Raw genomic sequence first — 18,818 nt, forward strand, 5'->3', positions numbered from 1 at the left:
CACCCTCTACCTTATGACTTGAAAATGCTGACAGCATGGTTGACACTCCATATATTCCTCAAATGCATGAAATAATTTCTTATTAACTCTATGATACCTGGCCATTGGGGGAACAACTGATGTTGGGATGAAAATTACTAATCAGAGAGGAAACGGTGATCCCCTCAAGGGGCCCAGATCCATTCACAAAATATTGAAATTATTTTATTGACTGGAAATACATGGTAGCATTTGAACAATGTGGGCCAGGCCCATGTGAAGTTTTGTCATGTTATTTTCCCCTTTACTGGTAGTCACCTCCACCACATGGACCCAGGAAATGATACAGGAACTTCAGAATTTCTTCTTATGGGATTTTCAGAAGAACCAGAACTACAGCCCCTCATATTTGGGCTTTTCCTCTCCATGTACCTGATCACTGTGTTTGGAAACCTGCTCATCATCCTGGCCGTCAGCTCTGACTCCCGCCTCCACACGCCCATGTACTTCTTCCTGGCCAACCTGTCCTTTGTAGACATCTGCTTCACCTCCACCACCATCCCAAAGATGCTGGTGAACATCCAGACTCAGAGCAAAGTCATAACCTATGATGACTGCATCACACAGATTTATTTTTTCATACTCTTTGCTGTGATGGATGTCTTCCTCCTGAGTGTGATGGCCTATGACAGGTTTGTGGCCATCTGCCACCCCCTCCACTACACGATCATCATGAACCCCCAGCTTTGTGGGCTGTTGGTTCTGTTGTCCTGGATCATGTGTGTCCTGAATTCCCTGTTACAGAGTTTAATGATGTTGCGGCTGTCGTTCTGTACACAGGTAGAAATTCCCCACTTTTTCTGTGAACTCAATGAGATGCTCCAGCTTGCCTGTTCAGACACCTTTCTTAATAATGTGGTGATGTATCTTGCAGCTGTCCTGCTGGGTGGTGGTCCTTTTGCTGGGATCCTTTACTCTTATTCCAAGATAGTTTCCTCTATACGTGGGATTGCATCAGCTAAGGGCAAGTTCAAAACGTTTTCCACCTGTGCGTCTCACCTGTCGGTCGTGTGTTTATTTTACTGTACGATGCTTGGCGTGTACCTCAGCTCTGCTGCTACCCAGAGCTCCCACTCAAGCGCCACAGCCTCGGTGATGTACACGGTGGTCACGCCCATGCTGAACCCCTTCATCTACAGCCTGAGGAACAGAGACATAAAGAGTGCTCTGAAAAGAATTGTTGGGGTTCAAGTGATGTAATGGCCAACTGTCTTGGGGTTGGAGACGTGTCCATGATTGCAGGGCAGAGCCTCAGAACCAAGAACTGCTCTTCCTTGAATAGACTTTGGCAGGAGAATCTGCTCCTTCTGTTTTTCTCCTGGAATTTCCTCTTGTTTGCTTTCAACTTTTCTATACATTTAAGGAACTCACTTTATCAAGCTTCTGCTCTGTCTGACAGTTTCCCCTTTGTCCATTTTCATATGTCCCCAATGTTTTCCCCAGCCTTAGAACATAAATGCCTGGAAATTTCTGTATCTAATGAGACAAGTTGGATTTCTTAAAAATAATTTCTTTTCAAATGACTTATCCCACGAGAAGTAAATCTCCCCTAGATTTTCCAAGAACATAATCACGAGTTATAGTCTTCATATGGAAAAAAGCTACACTTGGCTCCTAAGCCCTCTCCATAATTTTATTGTAGATGAACATACAAACCAAAGTTTTCACCTTGTGTCTGTCAATCTTTTTACATCACAACCTAAGCATTCCTACTGATGATGTGGACTCTAACAGTGTTCCCTTTAAGCCTCTGGCTATTGACACCACAATGCTCTGGCTAGGAAAGCCCCGGCACTCACCCGTGCCCATGTGCTTGTGGACATTCCCAGAGCTTATGCTGTGACTCACTGGCCCTCGGGTTCTTTATTGTCATCAGAAGACACACCTCGGCACCACCATCAGAGAACTCTAAAAAAGCAATGCCTCTTACTCACAGATCCCGGAGGGCACATGGGATGACCAAAGGCCATTTGGAGAGGTCTGAGAAAGGAAGACAGGGATTGACAGACACTGGGAGCACCGCTGAGGGATCTGGCTTTATTGAGGACCATGGCCAGAGTGGCTAGGGGGTTGCGGGTTCACACCTTATTGGACAGTTTTATAGGAGCAGATTTCAGCAGCTGAAGGGGAAAAGCAAGGTCACTCAAGGGCAGTTACATTAGTTACCCAGGGCTTTGTCAACAGGAACTTCCTGGCTGGGGCGGTCCGAGTGCTAATTTGGTAATTGTGTCATACACCTGACAGTATGTTTGTTCAACATGGTTGTTTTCAAATGGATGTCCCAGAAATCCAAAACTTAATTTCAGGCATTTACATTATAATCAAGAGCTTAATGTCAGGCACTTACTCTAAAAAACATGCTCCTGTATTTCCTAACCGGTCTCCTGTTTTTTCCCTGTTATTCAGCACGGTGTCCAGGAAGCCTACCATAGCCCAAGACAAAACTTGTTCAGCATAATATATCTCCCAGTGGAGTCTATATGGAAAGACAAACTTAAATAAGTAGATCAACCGGATATATTCTTAGTGTCAGGACGACCATAAATACGAGGAGGCAAAATTTCAAAACACTGTCTGTTACTACACAAGTTTCTTTCTTTTTTTTCTTTCTTTTTTTCTTTCTTTTTTCTTTTTTCTTCCTTTTTTATCTCTTTCTTTCTTTCTTTCTTCCTTTCTTTTTCTTTCTTTTCTTTTCTTTCTTTCTTTCTTTCTACAGTTGATCATGTGCATCTACTTATTTAAGCATAGAACATTTGTGTCCACAGCTGAAGGGACTTAGTTTTTGAGGTGAAGGATTGCTCAGTGTCTTCTATGCTTTATCATGGAATTTTCTTCCTGTTTCTACTTGAGAACTTCCAGTGCTACCTGTTAATATGACACTTCCTGGTATTATACATAAAATAACTCGCTTTTCTTAATTTTTGTCACAAATGCTAAGGGTTGGCAAAGGAACAGTATCAGCCCCATCCATTTCGTGCCTCTGTCCTGCTCTGAAATCTGTCCCACCTGCATGACCAGAGGATGCTTCATATGAGAGCTGTATGTCCTGCTGGCATGTGGTTCAGGGTCCCCAGGTCTTCTGCACAAACGTGCATGTCCTACAAACTCTCCCCCTTACCCTGAGGGGAGCCTACATATAGTCACTTGTTCATCAAGTCACGAGAAATAGACTTGAACCACAGAAGGATGACAACCACTCTCCTCAATTGTCGGACCATATGCCACAAATAAAAAGCAGCACATGTCTGATCACCTCAAGTCTGTTTGCTGGGGTGATTGTGTCAGCCAGGTGTTGCTGTATAACAAACAGGCTGTTCTTATCAAACAGGATATCATAATGATGTGGGGATGCCGAGCACAATGGTGAAGAAAGAATTCTTGAGACTTTTTATGATGCAAAAAGGTGCGTTTATTAGAGCTTGGAGATAGGACCCATGGGCAGAAAGAGCTACACTGGGATTGTAAAGAATGACTGATCATATACTTTTAAGTTTATGGAGGAGGGGAGTAGAGATAGCACGTTTCTAAGGAATTCCTTTATGCTGAAAGTGAGGTTTACGGGGCCATGGAGGTTTGGCTCTTGTCAAGATAAGGTTGCTTTTCTTGTCTAATAAAACATTAACATTAATGCAGCCTCGAGTTCCTGGACATGACTCAGGGATTTGTCAGTGGGCTGCAAGTTGTAAGGACACTGATGTTAAGCTACATTTCTCTTGCTTTTGTTCTCCTCATCGATGATAACTTTAGCATAAAACGGGATCATATCGGGAAGCATTTCTTTCTTTTTCTTTTTAACATTTATTTATTTTTGAGAGACAGAGAGACAGAGCACAAGTGGGGGAGGGGCAGAGACACAGAATCTGAAGCAGGCTCCAGGCTCTGAGCTGTCAGCACAGAGCCTGATGCAGGGCTTGAACCCTCAAGCCGTGAGATGATGACCTGAGCCGAAGTCAGACGTTTAAGGGACTAAGCCACCCAGGAGCTCTGGGAAGCATTTCTAATCTCTGCTGGGCTCCTCATGCATCTGTGGTCTGGTAGGAATCTCTCTGTTGTGTTTCTAGGGCTCATCCCTGATGCTGTGTGTGGTTGTAGTGCTCTACTGTCTCAGTCAATTTATGGTCTTATTACTACATTTCTATGTGCAGGGTATTCTTCTATTGCTAAATAAAATGAATTATCATGTGAATTCTTTGCATTGAATCCCAGTATTCCCACACCCGTATGTAACATTGGTTTTCCTTCCCTGTTAGAAGAGCTATCTCCCAAACCTGTAAAGGAGAATCATCTATCTGTGCTCTCTATCCAACCCTTAGCCTGCACCATAGATATGTTCCCAGTTAATTAATCAGAGTATAATTGCACACAATACACCACATATTTAAAGGGTACAGTTTGATGAATTAAACGAGCTACACGAAAATTCATAGCACATAGTGCAAGTTTCCATTTGTGTATAATTTAAGCTTTAACTGCTTTCTTAGGTAATTCTTAAGATTATAAACTCCCTAAGCCTCTCTTTCCTTATTTCTGAAGGCAGAGTGGATGCTCAACATAACTTCCAGTGAAATGTAAGGAAAGAATGAAATGCATGGATATACATTTTTTACTCCAAGGAAACCATTCAAGTGTAGTGGTTGTGTCATATGTGTGTGTGTGTGTGTGTGTGTTTGCACACATTTTTCTTTCTTATAACGTGTACACACACAGATGATTTATGATTTCATCTTTATGTTGAAAGGAGACTTGAGAAAAAGTTGGAGAGGATAGCACTGGAGAGGAAGAACGAATGGTTGAATCAACCTAAAATAAAAAGAAGCAGAGATAAAGACACAAAACTTTAAATTACAATGAGTGAAGTTAATTTTTGTTTTTAAATTTATGTATTTAAATTAAGTTAGTTCACATACAGTTTACTATTGGTTTTAGGCGTAGAGCCCAGTGATTCATCGCTTGCCATGACACCCAGTGTTCTTCCCAAGTGCCCTCCTTAATGCCCTTCACCCATTTAGCCCATTCCCCCCCCCCCCCACACACACACACCTCCTCTCCAGCATCCCTGAATTTGTTCTCTTTATTTAAGAGTCTCTTATGGTTTGCCTCTCTCCATTTTTATCTTATTTTTCCTTCCATTCCCCTGTGTTCATCTGTTTTGTTTCTTAAATTCCACATATGAGCAAAACCATGGCATTTGTCTTTCTCTGACTGACTTATTTCACTGAGTATAATACCATCGAGTTCCATCCATGTTGTTGCAAAAAGATCTCATTCTTTTTGATGGCTGACTAATATTCCATTGTAGGGATATATTACATCTTCTTTATCCATTAAAGAGCACCTGCACCCCAATGTTTATAGCAGCACTATCAACAATAGCCAAACTATGGAAAGAGCCCAAATATCCATTGACTGATGAATGGATAAAAAAGATGTCCTAATTTTGATCACGAGTTCCCTTCCTATTTTGTTGCCTCAAAGACATTATAGTCAGACCACATCACATTTATGTACACAGGAATTCACTCTACCACCTACTGGGCAGAATATCTCCAAACTGTTTTAATTTTTTTTCTACATATGGTGGCATCTTTAAAATATATTTTGTTGTCAAATTGGCTAACATACAGTGTGTAAAGCGTGCTCTTGGTTTTGGGGGTAGATCCCCATGGTTCATCGCTTACCTCGTATTGTGGGTTGTTAAAATGTAAATTGCCCTTAACCAAGGGAAGCTAATGAGTGAATCAAGAGGCTTAAAGTTGGTTGTCTCAATTTTATTGACTGTGTCAGTATGAGATTCCTACCGCTGCTGTAAAATATCTCCACACTAGCTGCTTAAAATATACACACCTTTACAGTTCTGGAGTCAGAGCTCAGAAGGAGTCTTATCAGGCTAATAGCAAGAAGTCTGCAGGGTTGACTTCCTACTGGAGGCTCAGGGGAGAATCTGTTTCCTTTCCATTTCCAGTCTCTGTTGCCAGTCACCTGCATTCTCTGGTCATGGCTCTCTCTCCACGTTCAGAGCCAACAGGGTAGCAGTTTCAAAGTCTCTCTGACACCAACTCTTTTGACTCCCTCCTCAACATTTGGAGGACTGTCGTGACTACCTGAGTGCCACCTGGACAATCACAGCTAATCGTTGTATCTGAATGGCAGCTGATTGGCAGCCCTGTTCAATCGCCTACCTTGATTCACTGAGCTCTAGAAAATACCATGTTCGTAAGCACTGATTACGATGTGGACCTGCTTAGGAGGCTCCTCCTCTGTCTTCTAAAAAGTCTTTTTCAAAAGTGCATTGTTTTCAGGTGATTTGACTAGTTTATACATTATGCTCTGTCACCATGAGAGCAGCTACTGTCTGTCCCCGGGCTGCACCGTTACAATAAATTGACTGCATTCCTTATGCTGGGCCTTTTATTCCCATGGCTTATTCGTCCCATAACTGGAAGCCCGCACCTCCCACTGTTGTAACCTTGTGTGTCAACTGTACTAAAACTATTACAAAATAATAGACACATGAAAAAAACAAAACCCGGGTGTATTATTTTGTGCCACACTAGTGCCTGCCTATAAAAGAAACAAACACAGAATTGACACAGCCTCTAGAAGGAGGGATACACTATGCCCTCCAAATTACATGCAACGATGATTTTTTGTATAGGAGATCTCTAAAACTACCTACATCTGTGTCTAACACAGGATCACACCCTTGCTAACCAAAGAGTGGTACACGGACTGGAACTTGCACATAAATAACAAGTGAGAGCTTGTCAAAAATGCAGAAGCTCTGGGCCACCCGGGGACTATCACTCAGATGCTGCATTTGCAGCAGGATCCGTGTGGATTCATAAACATTTGTAGACCATGTGAGGTTGGAGAAGGGCTGGTCTAGAACAGGTTTTCTCACTTGTTCACCAGACCTTTGGGACAGCTTAAGTCTATTTTTGGAGGGTGCTTTCTTGTGGACGAGGTGTTTAGCAGCATCCCTTCAGACGTCACCAGACATCCCCAGGGGAAAATTCATTTCTGGTTGAGAACCACTGCCCCCAAGCTTGAGAACCAGAAGCATCCCGACAGAATCCCACTCAAGGCCCACATCCTCGAGCACTGACTTCGGGCAGGTCACCAGATGCCACCAAGCACATTCCCGCCTGGAGAATGGAGTTTAGAAATGGAGTTTCTCAGGGACGACACGTTTACAGAACATTGAATTAAACATTCCCTGTAAATGCTCGATACAGGTGATAGCATGTACAAAGACCTAAGTATATCTCTTATAATTAACAAAGCCTTTATAAGTGGGACTAAGTGACAGCTTTTAGCTTGAGATAAAGTAAGAAAGTCCTAATAGTAACGGCAAATGTATCTTGAACCCAATGTGTGTAGTGCCCAAGGTTTATTATCAGAAGAACTGAGTTCTCCACCACATTTAAAAGAAGAGTAAACACGTCTGGAGATAGCTGGGTCCCCACCACAAATCAATGCTTTGAAGATAAAGAGACCTAGTCCAGGCAGGATCCCTCAGTCTTAGACCTGGAGGAAACCGTAACTGGGAGCTGAGATAGGTGCTGGGAGATTTACTCACCAGGAGGGAGGCAAGCTCAAGGAAAAGGAGTAAAAAAAAAACAAAAAAACAAAAAAACAAAAAAAAAAAAAAAAAAAGCCCATCCAACTGGATTCCCTACTTTTTTTTTAATGTTTAGTTTTGAGAGACAGACACTGAGAGTGGGGAAGGAGCAGAGAGAGAGGGAGACACAGAATCTGAAGCAGGCTCCAGACTCCAAGCTGCCAGCACAGACCCAACGCAGGGCTCGAACTCACAAACCACAGGACCATGACCTGAGCTGAAGTCTGACGCCCAACCGACTGAGCCACCCTGTTGTCCCTGAGGATTCACTACTTCTAAACTGGTCTCTTGGGAACATGGTTCATTAGAGAAATTTCCTATGTGTGCAAAAGTGTTCTGCTTGGGAACTGTGCTGGAGTAAGAAGAGGGAATATACCTAATGAGCACACACAGGGAGCTGTAAATATCTCCTGGTCTCCTGTCTGTCAGCCCATGCAACCTTGCACAGGAAGGGGCATGCTTTTCTGTTTGTTCTGAATCCTAGTTCTGGCTGAGGACTGATGTTTCACTGCCTCCTGCTGTCTCAGGTGAGGGCAGAGCTTTAGTCCCTATCATCTGCTATCCAGGGAAGAATTCAGGCTTCCACAAGGAGACCTTCCCGTCAGACACCCCAGCCAGGTGAGTCCAACAGTGCAGTGGACCATGGGTGAGAGGGTCAGAGAGAATGGAAGCCAAGATCATTAACTGTCACCACTTGAGAGCCAATCCAACGTAGCCCGGAGCAAGTGGTCACGGTGTTTGTTTGCTTAATTAAGTAATTCATGTATTTATTCAGTGGCTGTGTCAGTTTCAGAGGGAGTGCCATTCACACTCTTGAAGACCTTTCTTATTCTTTATCATTCAGTCGCTATTATGGCCATGCTAGAAAAACTATGTTGAGATTGTTAAATTCAATGTGTGTTTCTAATCGAGTATAATTTTGTCCCCCAGGGGACATTGACCAATGTCTGGAGACACTTTGTCTGTCAGGCTGGAGAGGGGTGCACAGAGGTCAGGGATGCTCTGAACATCTTACAGGGCCCAGGACGCTCCCCACCACAGGGCAGGCTCTGGGCAGGATGGGTGCAGAGACTGGGAAACTCCTGGTGAAAGAATGTCAGTATCTGTATTTTAGTCATTTTCAGGTTCTGCCTTCAACCTTGTAACACTTACTCTTACCCCAACAAATTCAGAATAACCCTTTGGCTCCTATTGGAAAGTTTCAACCACAAACAACGTAACAGCCCTGTAAGTTTTTTTCCAGGCTGCTGGGTGAAGGAGACAGTTCTTGTTATTTTCCTAAATCTTGTTATTTTCCTAAACTATCCCTCAGTTTCAGCCAAGGTCATATGTTTGATGACCGTCTGATTGGTTTTATTATTATTATATGCCCATAGGTTATTCTTTCTCTCTCTCTCTAAAACATTATCAGCATTTCAAATGATTTCCTGAGATCGTTTCTCAATTGATTTTTGCAACATATTTTGATCATAAAATTTTTAAATTTTATTTAAATAAATCTATCTTCCTACTTCTGAGATTATGGCTTTATTTAGTGGTTTTGCTCACCTGTGAATGTTGTATGTAGTTTCCTTGATGTTCTGCTATATTGTATGGTTACACTTACACTGGGGTCATAATCCCTCTGAATTTTTGTGAAGTGTCTGAGGAGGGGACCAACTGCATATTCTTCCACATAGATATCCATTGCTGCCAGCACTGGTTTAGATATTCATTTATTCTAGCTGTTATATAGCAATTCAACCTTTTCCAACTAAACCGAAATAAAACCTTGCCATATGGTCAATGTCCTTATACATTGAGACCTAATTTCTGACTCATTTAACAAATAAAAACTGAGCATTCTAGGAACATTATATATTTTTTTTCATGTGTAAGCCATTGACAATTTAATTATGAATCCATGTTGATATCCTTAATAATTTCTTTTCTATAGCCAATTTCAGTTAGTTTTTATGTTTCACATACTTTTGCTGTGGACAGTTGTTTTCAAACTACTCATTTTAACGTGGTTGCATCATCCCTTTATTTTTTTCATTCTATAATTTTTCATATCCTTGGGTTTTTCATATTAACCATATAGTGACATACATTTGTGACAAAAACAAAAGTGAACAAAGAAGGTGAAATCCCTTCACCAGCGTATGTTTCTGTGTAGCACCAAGGACAGAGAACAATAATATAAATATACGGATGGCATCATGCGGTCAAGCATAATCATATGAAACAAGTTATTTGGTACAAAACTGGACTGTCGTGATGTCGGGAGCATTTACAGAGCATGGTCTGGGGAAGCCTCTGTCCACTGGCTGACATACAGAATGAGGATTCGAGGTGCCCCTTGGGTTTGTGACAAAGAGATCAATACCCAGAGTCCAAGAGTATCGATGAGAGGACATCACATAGGGATGGGAGATGAGCGCCTGGGTGGCTCAGTGGGTTAAGAGACCTCTTCTTGGTTTTGGCTCAGCTCAGATCTCACCGTTTGTGAGATCCAGCCCCTTGTTGGGCTCTGTGCTGACAGCATGGTGCCTGCTTGGGACTCTGTCCCTCCCTTGCTTGTGTGCTTTCTCTCTCTCTCTCTCTCTCTCTCTCTCTCCCTCCCTCCTCCCCTGCTTGTGCTCTCTCCCTCTCTCCCTCCCCTGCTTGTGCTCCCTCTCTCTCTCTGAAAGAAATAAACATTAAAAAGCGAAAGGGATAACAGGGCTACCCTCACCTGCTGTCAGCCCCCATGAAGACGAATTGCCCAAGTAATGATGCAAGAGGCACGTGAAAGCGAAGTCTTCCGTGGTTGACCTTGTAACTGTGCACCTTGCAGCCAATCACGTGTGCTTCCTTTTGTGAAGTGTTGGCTTATCCTCTTGCTCATTTTTTCCCTTGGCCCCGCTATATGTAAAGTGTTTGACATTAGGAAGATATCAGCACTTTCGTCTTTGGGGGGAGTTAAATGTGTTCTCACATAGTTTTTGCTGGGCATCAGGGGAGGTGGTCGGGTGCAAAGCTTCCAGAAGCGAGGGAGGTTACTGTTTGTCACAATCCCTTGGGGACCCCCTGAGCTTACTGCATCCTTGTTCTGTTGTCCTAGACTCTGGGTCTTGTCTAGCAAGAGAGGGGACACAGGATTGTAATGCAAGAGAGGCAAATGTCCAGGAGGAGACAAGGCCCCGAGTAAGGGTCCTTGCTCTGTTTTCATTAGGATCAGGAGGCTTACAGGTGTGATGGGCAGGCAGAGAGACAATGGAACCGTCAACATTAACTCATGGGCGTGGGGGAAGCTGGGGTTTGAAGACTTGTGGTGTTAGGAGTTTGGGTCAATGCAAAACAAATCCTGGTGCCAGGCAGATGGTTGTTTACAGCAGACATGAGGCGCCACCTCTGTTTACCTAAACTGGCCTAGGAAGCAAGCCAGACAGAGCAGGCTACCTTAGGGTCTACAAGGCACCTTTCTTTTGCTAATTAGCTCCCCTTGGGGCAACTTCCCCTTGCTGAGGTCTACAGCCCTGTTTATCCATTTACCTAATTTTAGTCCTTCCTTCCTGGGAAAGCAGCTTTCTGCTATTGTATTCATTTGGGGGGTGTTTCTGCCCTGAATACCTAAACTTTTTATCTCATTTTGGATGCTTCTATCCTGAGATTTCCTATTCCTATACTTTTGTCCTATACTGGGACCTTTGCCCTGTTTACCTACTGTTGGATGCCTTCATCCTGTGGCTTTCTCTTTCTTTATGCCTTGTTAACTCATCGGTGCAAGCTCAGGGAATTCCTAAGCTTATTCTCCACACTCTGCCTCATCCATTTCATTTACCATCCCTCTGTCTTTCCACTTATTAAACATAAGTTTGTGAAATACACAACAGGAGATGGCCATCCCAACATAGAGTTTCAACCTCATTTGTCCATGGGAGGCTTAGGAATTAACATTTCCAGGAACCATTTCTACATTTTTCAGGGGAAAGATCACTGATCTGGTCTATTTGGGTTGTATCCATTCTCAGCATAACCTGGATGGTGGGGGCTGTAAAGACAGGGATTACACAACCCAGAAGACCACGGTGTCCTGTGTGTGTGTGTGTGTGTGACTTGTAGAGGGTGATCAGTCCTCACAACAGGGGCCAGGACTCCTAATCTCAAGGTGACACAATACAGGGGCCAGAACTCAGTCAAGAGCAGGCACCAAGACGGGGTTCTGTGTCAATTCATGGGATGGCTTTGCAGCATGATGAATACAGAGGGAAAGGTAGTGTGGACAAGAATGGCCCTGTGCCTTGAGGTCACAGTAGTAGCAGAGAGGTCACTTCCTTCATCACATGTCTGACAGCATCTGTCATCAGTGCCTCTCAGGCTCATTCCCCTTGTAGCGCTGGCTTCCTTTTTGATTTGAACATTTGAAACAAGTACATTCCTCAGGGCCTTTGCACTGGCCATTCCCTCTGCTGGGCACATTTCCCCCATACTCCCACATCTACCTCTCTATCTTATCAAGGTCTGTGTTCCAATATCACCTTGTTGCAGAATTTGCCCAAATACCTGTAATAGATCAACTTGTAAGATATCAGAAAGCTTATTGTATATAAGTTTGGCTTAAACTCACCTTTCATGAATAATTGAGATAAAAGCTTATGTAGTTCCCTATTAGGGTTATCAGAAATCACTAACCGCCCTATCTTGCTTCCATAACTTCGCCTGCTTGCTAAATGGATAACTTAGGTTGCAAAACGCTCCCCTATCCCTTCTACCAAGATCTGGCCTAGGCAAGACCAACATGTAAAAAGTCACGAACTCACTGCCCCACGGTATCTTAGGGCAAACATAGCTAGCCTCCTGTAGCCTGGGAGTAAACTATGACCTATGTAAACTTAGAAGGACCCCAGAGTATGAGATGCTGAACCAGTGTTTGTTTTGGGCTTTCCTAGAAGTGCTGTTCCTGTTCCCTAGATATTAGTTCTGCTTAAAACCACAGTTGCTGAGTTACTGAGAAATAAAACTTCCTCTTAACTGCTTGTTTGAGCTTTTGTAAACCTGCTTGGCGTAATCACCCTTCCCCATTCTCAGGCACCGCATCCTGTTCGAACTAGATAGAAGATTAATATTGTAAACACTGTGATTCAGCATTCAACTAGCTAGGTCAACAAGTTATATTTTGAAATTCTTCAGGACTGTGTGATTGGTGCCCGCCTTACATTTTAAAAACCTACAACATTGTGTGATTGGTGCCTGCCCTTTCAAACTGCCACCCTTTTGCAACCCGATTGGTCGATACAGCCCTTAAAAGACATCCCCAAAGTTTGTTCGGGACCAGAATTTCAGGACCTGTTGTATTTCCCTGTCTGGCCCAGCAGTAATAAACATGCTTTGATCCTGTTTTTGCTGTCTGGAGTTCATAAGCGATTGCAACTTACAACAAGGTGTCTAACTTTCGTCATTTTAAACCCTCTTAGGACAAAAAACTTTAAATTGATAGGTTCCCACCAAAACTAAGGTCTGTATGTCACAATATAATTGGCTACCATGAGATGTTGTAAATTGTAATTGGTTAACTAAATAATGACGTATTCTGACTTGCTAAAATCCATATAAGCTCACTGCTACCTTTGTTCAGGGCCATTCTCTGCACTTTTCTCCTTAAGATCAGAAGATCAGGTTTGGCCCAGCCATGAATAAAATCTTGCCTCGCTTCTATTCAGCGTCTGGTGGTTTTTTTCGACAGCACCTTGTTTTAATACCCACAAAAATAGAATGCCCTATTTGCTTTGTTTTATGCCTGTTTTTCTTCTCTTCATAACACTCCTCACCATCTAAAAAGTTATACAATTCTCTTATTTGCTTATATTTTTTCTCTATCATTGTAGGACTTTTTTTCTTTAACACCTTATGCTCATTCCTTAGATAGTGCCTGACACATGGTCAGCACTCAATGTATATTCCTGAAATTCTTGAAGAACTTCTTAGTAAAACTGTAAAATATATGATCCCTTAGGAAAGAAGCTGATTGAAAAAAACACACAGAACATATCAGATATGTCCAGGTGCATTCCTGAAGGGGACTGTATCCACATACAACATATTAAAATGAATTTCTGGACTCCAAACTATAAAAGTAGTATTTCAATTCTGTGAGTAATGAAGGTTTGTGTGAAATGTACTCATGTTATTTCCTTCTTTCCAAGAAGCTACCTCCACCACATGGAATTGAGCAACAAAACACAAATTTCAGAATTTTTTCTTCTGGGATTTTCAGAAGAACCAGAACTACAGCCCCTCATATTTGGGCTTTTCCTCTCCATGTACCTGATCACTGTGTTTGGAAACTTGCTCATCATCTTGGCCATCAGCACAGACCCCAACCTCCACACCCCCATGTACTTCTTCCTGGCCAACCTGTCCTTTGTAGACATTTGCTTCACCTCCACCACCATCCCGAAGATGCTCTGGAACATCCAGACCCAGAGCAACGTCATAACCTATGAGGACTGCATCGCACAGATGAACTTCTTCATAATCTTTTCAGTGTTGGATGACTTTCTCCTGAGTGTGATGGCCTATGACCGGTTTGTGGCCATCTGTCACCCCCTGCACTACACAATCATCATGAACCCCCAGCTCTGTGGACTCCTGGTTCTGGTGTCCTGGATCATGAGTGTTCTTTATTCCTTGTTACAAACCTTAATGGTGTTGCGGCTGTCCTTCTGTACAGAGGTGGAAATCCCCCACTTTTTCTGTGAACTCAATGAGATGATCCAACTTGCCTGTTCTGACACCTTTCTTAACGACATGATGATGTATTTTGCAACTGTGCTGCTGGGTGGTGCTCCCCTGGCTGGGGTCCTTTACTCTTATTCTAAGATAGTTTCCTCCATACGTAGGATCTCATCAGCTCTGGGCAAGTATAAGGCATTTTCCACCTGTGCATCTCACCTCTCGGTTGTCTCCTTATTTTATTGTACTGGCCTGGGAGTGTACCTCAGCTCTGCTGCTACCCAGAGCTCCCACTCAAGTGCCACAGCCTCGGTGATGTACACGGTGGTCACGCCCATGCTGAACCCCTTCATCTACAGCCTGAGGAACAGAGACATAAAGGGCGCTCTGAGGAGATTCTCTGCAATGGCAGCTATAAAAGGGCTAATTGTCTTGGGCTGAAGAATTTCCCATGACTGCTGGCCTAAGAGGTTTAGACTCAGAAGTTGTGATTTTTTAAGCAAATTCTGGACATAGAATTTGCTTCCTTATTTCCTGGAAGTTTTATTTTTTTTAACTACTCAGTACAATTTAGTTAGTCATTTATTAAATTTTTCCCTCTCTCTGATATCCAACAATTTTCCCTTCATTTTCTTTCTTTATTTCTAAATTGATTCCCAACCTGTGATATGGAAAAATGAGGAATTCCCATTTATCTCATTGAATTGCTTGGGTTTCTTAAGAATAATTTCTTCCCAAATGACAAAAATCACCCCTTTCAAGATGTCTTTAGTTTTACTAAGAGAATAGACATTTGTTACCATTCTGATGGAAAAATTCAATTTGGTAAGTAGGCCATTTGTTCCTATCCTATCCTATCTTATCCTATCCCATCCTATCCTATTCTATTCTATTCTAAATCTGAGACCACAGTTTTTCACTTTGTGTTTGTCATTCCTTTGTGTATCTCTACCTGCTCTTCCTGATGAACATACTAGTGTGTTTCATAAAAGGCCATTGGTTTTATTTTCCTAATTAGGATCCCATTCTCTTCTGGCTGTATGGCTTCATGGCTGTATGTCACCATTGCTTACATAGTCGCTGGCAAACTGATTATCAAATACTTGTCTACCAGTGGAGTCTACATGGAAAAAGAAATTCGAATGAATAGAATGACTTACTATGCCCAATGTTTATAGCAGCACTTTCAACAATGACCAATGATGGAAAGAGCCTAAATGTCCATCAACTGACGAATGGATAAAGAAATTATGGTTTATATACACAATGGAATACTACGTGGCAATGAGAAAGAATGAAATCTGGCCTTTTGTGGCAACGTGGATGGAAGTGGAGAGTGTTATGCTAAGTGAAATAAGTCATACAGAAAAAGACAGATACCTTATGTTTTCACTCTTATGTGGATCCTGAGAAACTTAACAGAAGACCATGGGGGAGGGAAAGAAAAAAAAAAGGTTAGAGAGGGAGGGAGGCAAACCACCAGAGACTCTTAAAAACTGAGAATAAACTGAGGGTTGACGGGTGTGGGAGGGAGTAGAGGGTGGGTGATGGGTATTGAGGAGGGCACCTGTTGGGATGAGCACTGGGTGTTGTATGGAAACCAATTTGACAATAAATTTCATATTAAAAAAAAAGAATGACTTACTATGGCCTTCAAGTCAAAGATGACCTCGATTATGATAAAGCAAATTTTAAATTGTCCTTTGTATTAGTATGCACTACATTTCTTTTCAAGTTGTACATCTCCCAATCAAGTATGGAATACCAATGGCAATGTTTAAGGGCATTTATTTGCTGGGGTGAATGATGGGTTAACCTGTTACAAGCAAAACACTTATAAATGAAAACTATAAAATATTGCTGAAAGAAATTAAAGAAGACATAAATAAATGGGATGGCATCCTGTGCTCCTGCTTTGAAATTTTAAGTTTTAAATTTAATTTTAGGATGGGCTTAAAAAATTTTCCCCACCCCCCCCCATTTGTTATTTCCATAATGACATTCAATCTGTAGATTTTTTCAGTAGTGTTGCCATCTTAACAACTTTAATTCTAATTTAAATTTCTTCTAACACAGAAGCACAACTTTGCTCTCAGACTGTGCCCCACAGACCAAGACCTGTAGCATCAACACCATGAGGGAGCTTCTTAGAGAAGCAGAGTTGCTGGGGCCCCTGGAGCCCTGATAAATCAGAATTTGCATTTTAACTACAGTCCCTGGTGAATTGTGTGCACAGTGAGGTTGGAGAAGCCTTAGTGTGGAGCAGGTTTTCTCACCATCTCACCATTGACCCTTGAAACTAGAAAATTCTTTTTGTTGGGTGCTGTCCTGTGGATGAAGGTATTCAGCAGAATCCCTTCAGACATGGACAAATATCCACAGAGCAACGACTCTGGTGTAGAACCACTTCCCAGAGTTTCAGAACAGGAAGCATCCTGACATAATTCCAATTAAGACTACATCCCTACTTGGTTTATGCCTTTGAACAGAGCAAGAAAATCCTGTGAGCCCCATTTTTACAATATGGAGCTCATAAAAGTACTACTTCATAGATTGTACTTTTGTAAAAATTAAATCATAGAATTCCTTTAGTGTGCTCAGCTAGTCTATGCTGCAGAAAATATAAATATGTCTCTTATCATTAATAAACACTCATCATGAAGGAATACATGACAGTTCTTATGATCTAAATAACTTGTGATCTAAATATGAAATTCCTCATTGTTTTGGCTAAACTATCACAAAGCCAAAGAGTACAGTATTTTTCCTTTTAAAAAATGTATTTAAGTTCAGTTCGTTAACACACAGTGCAGTATTAGTTTCAAGAAGAGAACCCAGTGATTCATCACTTACATACAACTCTCATTGCTCCCCACAAGTGCCCTCCTTAATGCCCATCACCCAGTTAGCCCATCCCCCCCCAAACACCTCTCTAGCAACCCTCAGTTTCTTCTCTTTATTTATCTCTTACAGTTTGCCTCTCTGTCCGTTTTTATCTTATTTTTCCTTCCCCTGCCCTATGTTCATGTTTTGTTCATCTTAAATTCCACATATAAGTGAAATCATATGATATCTGTCTTTTCTGACTTATTTCACTTAGCATAATACACTCTAGTCCATCCATATTGTTGCAACTGGCAAGATTTCATTCCTTTTGATTGCTGAGTAATATTCCACTGTGTGTGTGTGTGTGTGTGTGTGTGTGTGTGTGTGCACTGTATGTATACATAAATCTTTATCCGTTCATCAGTTGATGGATATTTGGGTTCTTTCTAAAATTTGGCTATTGTTGATAGTGCTGCTATAAACATTGGGGTACATGTGCCCTTTGAATCAGCATTTTTGTATCTTTTGGATAAATACCTAGTTGCGCAATTTCTGGATCAGAGGGTATCTCTATTTTTAATGTTTTGAGCGATCTCCACACCGTTTTCCAGAGTGGCTGCACCAGGTTGCATTTGCATCAGCAGTGCAACGCGTTGTGATTTTGATTTCTGTTTTCCTGATGATGAGTGATGCTGAGCATCTTTTCATGTGCCTGTTAGTCATTGGGATGTCTTCTTTGGAAAAGTATCTGCTCATGTTTTTTGTCCACTCCTTCACTGGATTATTTGTTTATTGGGTGTTGAGTTTGTTAAGTTTTTTGTAGATTTTGGATACTAACCCTTTATCCAATATGTCATTTGCAAATAAATATCTTCTCTATTCTGTCAGTTGCCATTTAGTTTTCCTGATTGTTTCCCTCACTGTGCAAAAGCTTTTTATCTTGATGAGGTCCCAATAGTTCATTTTTGCTTTTGTTACCCTTCCCTCTCCAGAAAAGGGTCTAGTAAGAAATTGCTGCGGCCAAGGTCAAAGAGGTTGCTATCTGTTTTCTCCTCTGGGATTTTGATGGTTTCCTGTCTTACATTTAGGTCTGCCATCCATTTTGAGGGTGTATGTGTGTGTGTGTGTGTGTGGTTAAGAACATGGTCCAGGTTCATTCTTCTGTATGCCACTGTCCAGTTTTCCCAACACCATTTGCTGAAGAGACCTTGTTTTTTCCATTGGATATTCTTTCCTGCTTTGTCAAACATTAGCTGACCATACATTTGTGGGTCCATTTCTGGGTTCTCTATTCTGTTCCACTGATCTATGTGTCTGTGTTTGTGCCAGTACCATACTGTCTTCATTATTACAGCTTTGTCATATAGCTTGAAGTCCAGAATTGTGATGCCTCCTGCTTTGTTTTTCTTTTTCAAGATTGCTTTGTCTATTTGGGTCTTTTCTGGTTTCATACAAATTTTTAAAGTGTCTGTTCTAGCTCTGTGAAGAATTCTGGTGTTATTTTGAATTTTTTTTGCAATTTTTTAGTGTTTATTTTTTTAGAGAGAGAGACAGAGTGTGAGTGGGGGAAGGTCAGAGAGAGAGGGAGGCACAGAATCTGAAACAGGCTCTGAGCTGTCAGCACAGAGACCAACAT

At 41.9% G+C, this 18,818-nt stretch overlaps 2 protein-coding genes across 2 annotated transcripts; both read left to right on the top strand.

Moving 5' to 3' along the window:
• The first annotated feature begins 297 nt into the window (after window positions 1–297).
• LOC122214084 (olfactory receptor-like protein OLF4) lies at window positions 298–1,239 on the top strand. The gene has a single exon (XM_042928728.1). It carries the CDS (start codon window positions 307–309, stop codon window positions 1,237–1,239), a length of 933 nt encoding a protein of 310 aa, XP_042784662.1. The 5' UTR covers window positions 298–306.
• Window positions 1,240–13,780: 12,541 nt separating this feature from the next.
• LOC122214085 (olfactory receptor-like protein OLF4) lies at window positions 13,781–14,797 on the top strand. Its single transcript, XM_042928729.1, has one exon. It carries the CDS (start codon window positions 13,781–13,783, stop codon window positions 14,795–14,797), a length of 1,017 nt encoding a protein of 338 aa, XP_042784663.1.
• Window positions 14,798–18,818: the final 4,021 nt, after the last annotated feature.

The sequence above is a fragment of the Panthera leo genome, chromosome A2, assembly GCF_018350215.1.
Source record: "Panthera leo isolate Ple1 chromosome A2, P.leo_Ple1_pat1.1, whole genome shotgun sequence".
Taxonomy (NCBI): Eukaryota; Metazoa; Chordata; class Mammalia; order Carnivora; family Felidae; genus Panthera; species Panthera leo.

What these genes read in the sequence shown, in the direction of transcription:
- LOC122214084 (XM_042928728.1), top strand. Translation starts at nt 307, where the DNA reads ATGGACCCAGGAAATGATACAGGAACTTCAGAATTTCTTCTTATGGGA.
- LOC122214085 (XM_042928729.1), top strand. Translation starts at nt 13,781, where the DNA reads ATGAAGGTTTGTGTGAAATGTACTCATGTTATTTCCTTCTTTCCAAGA.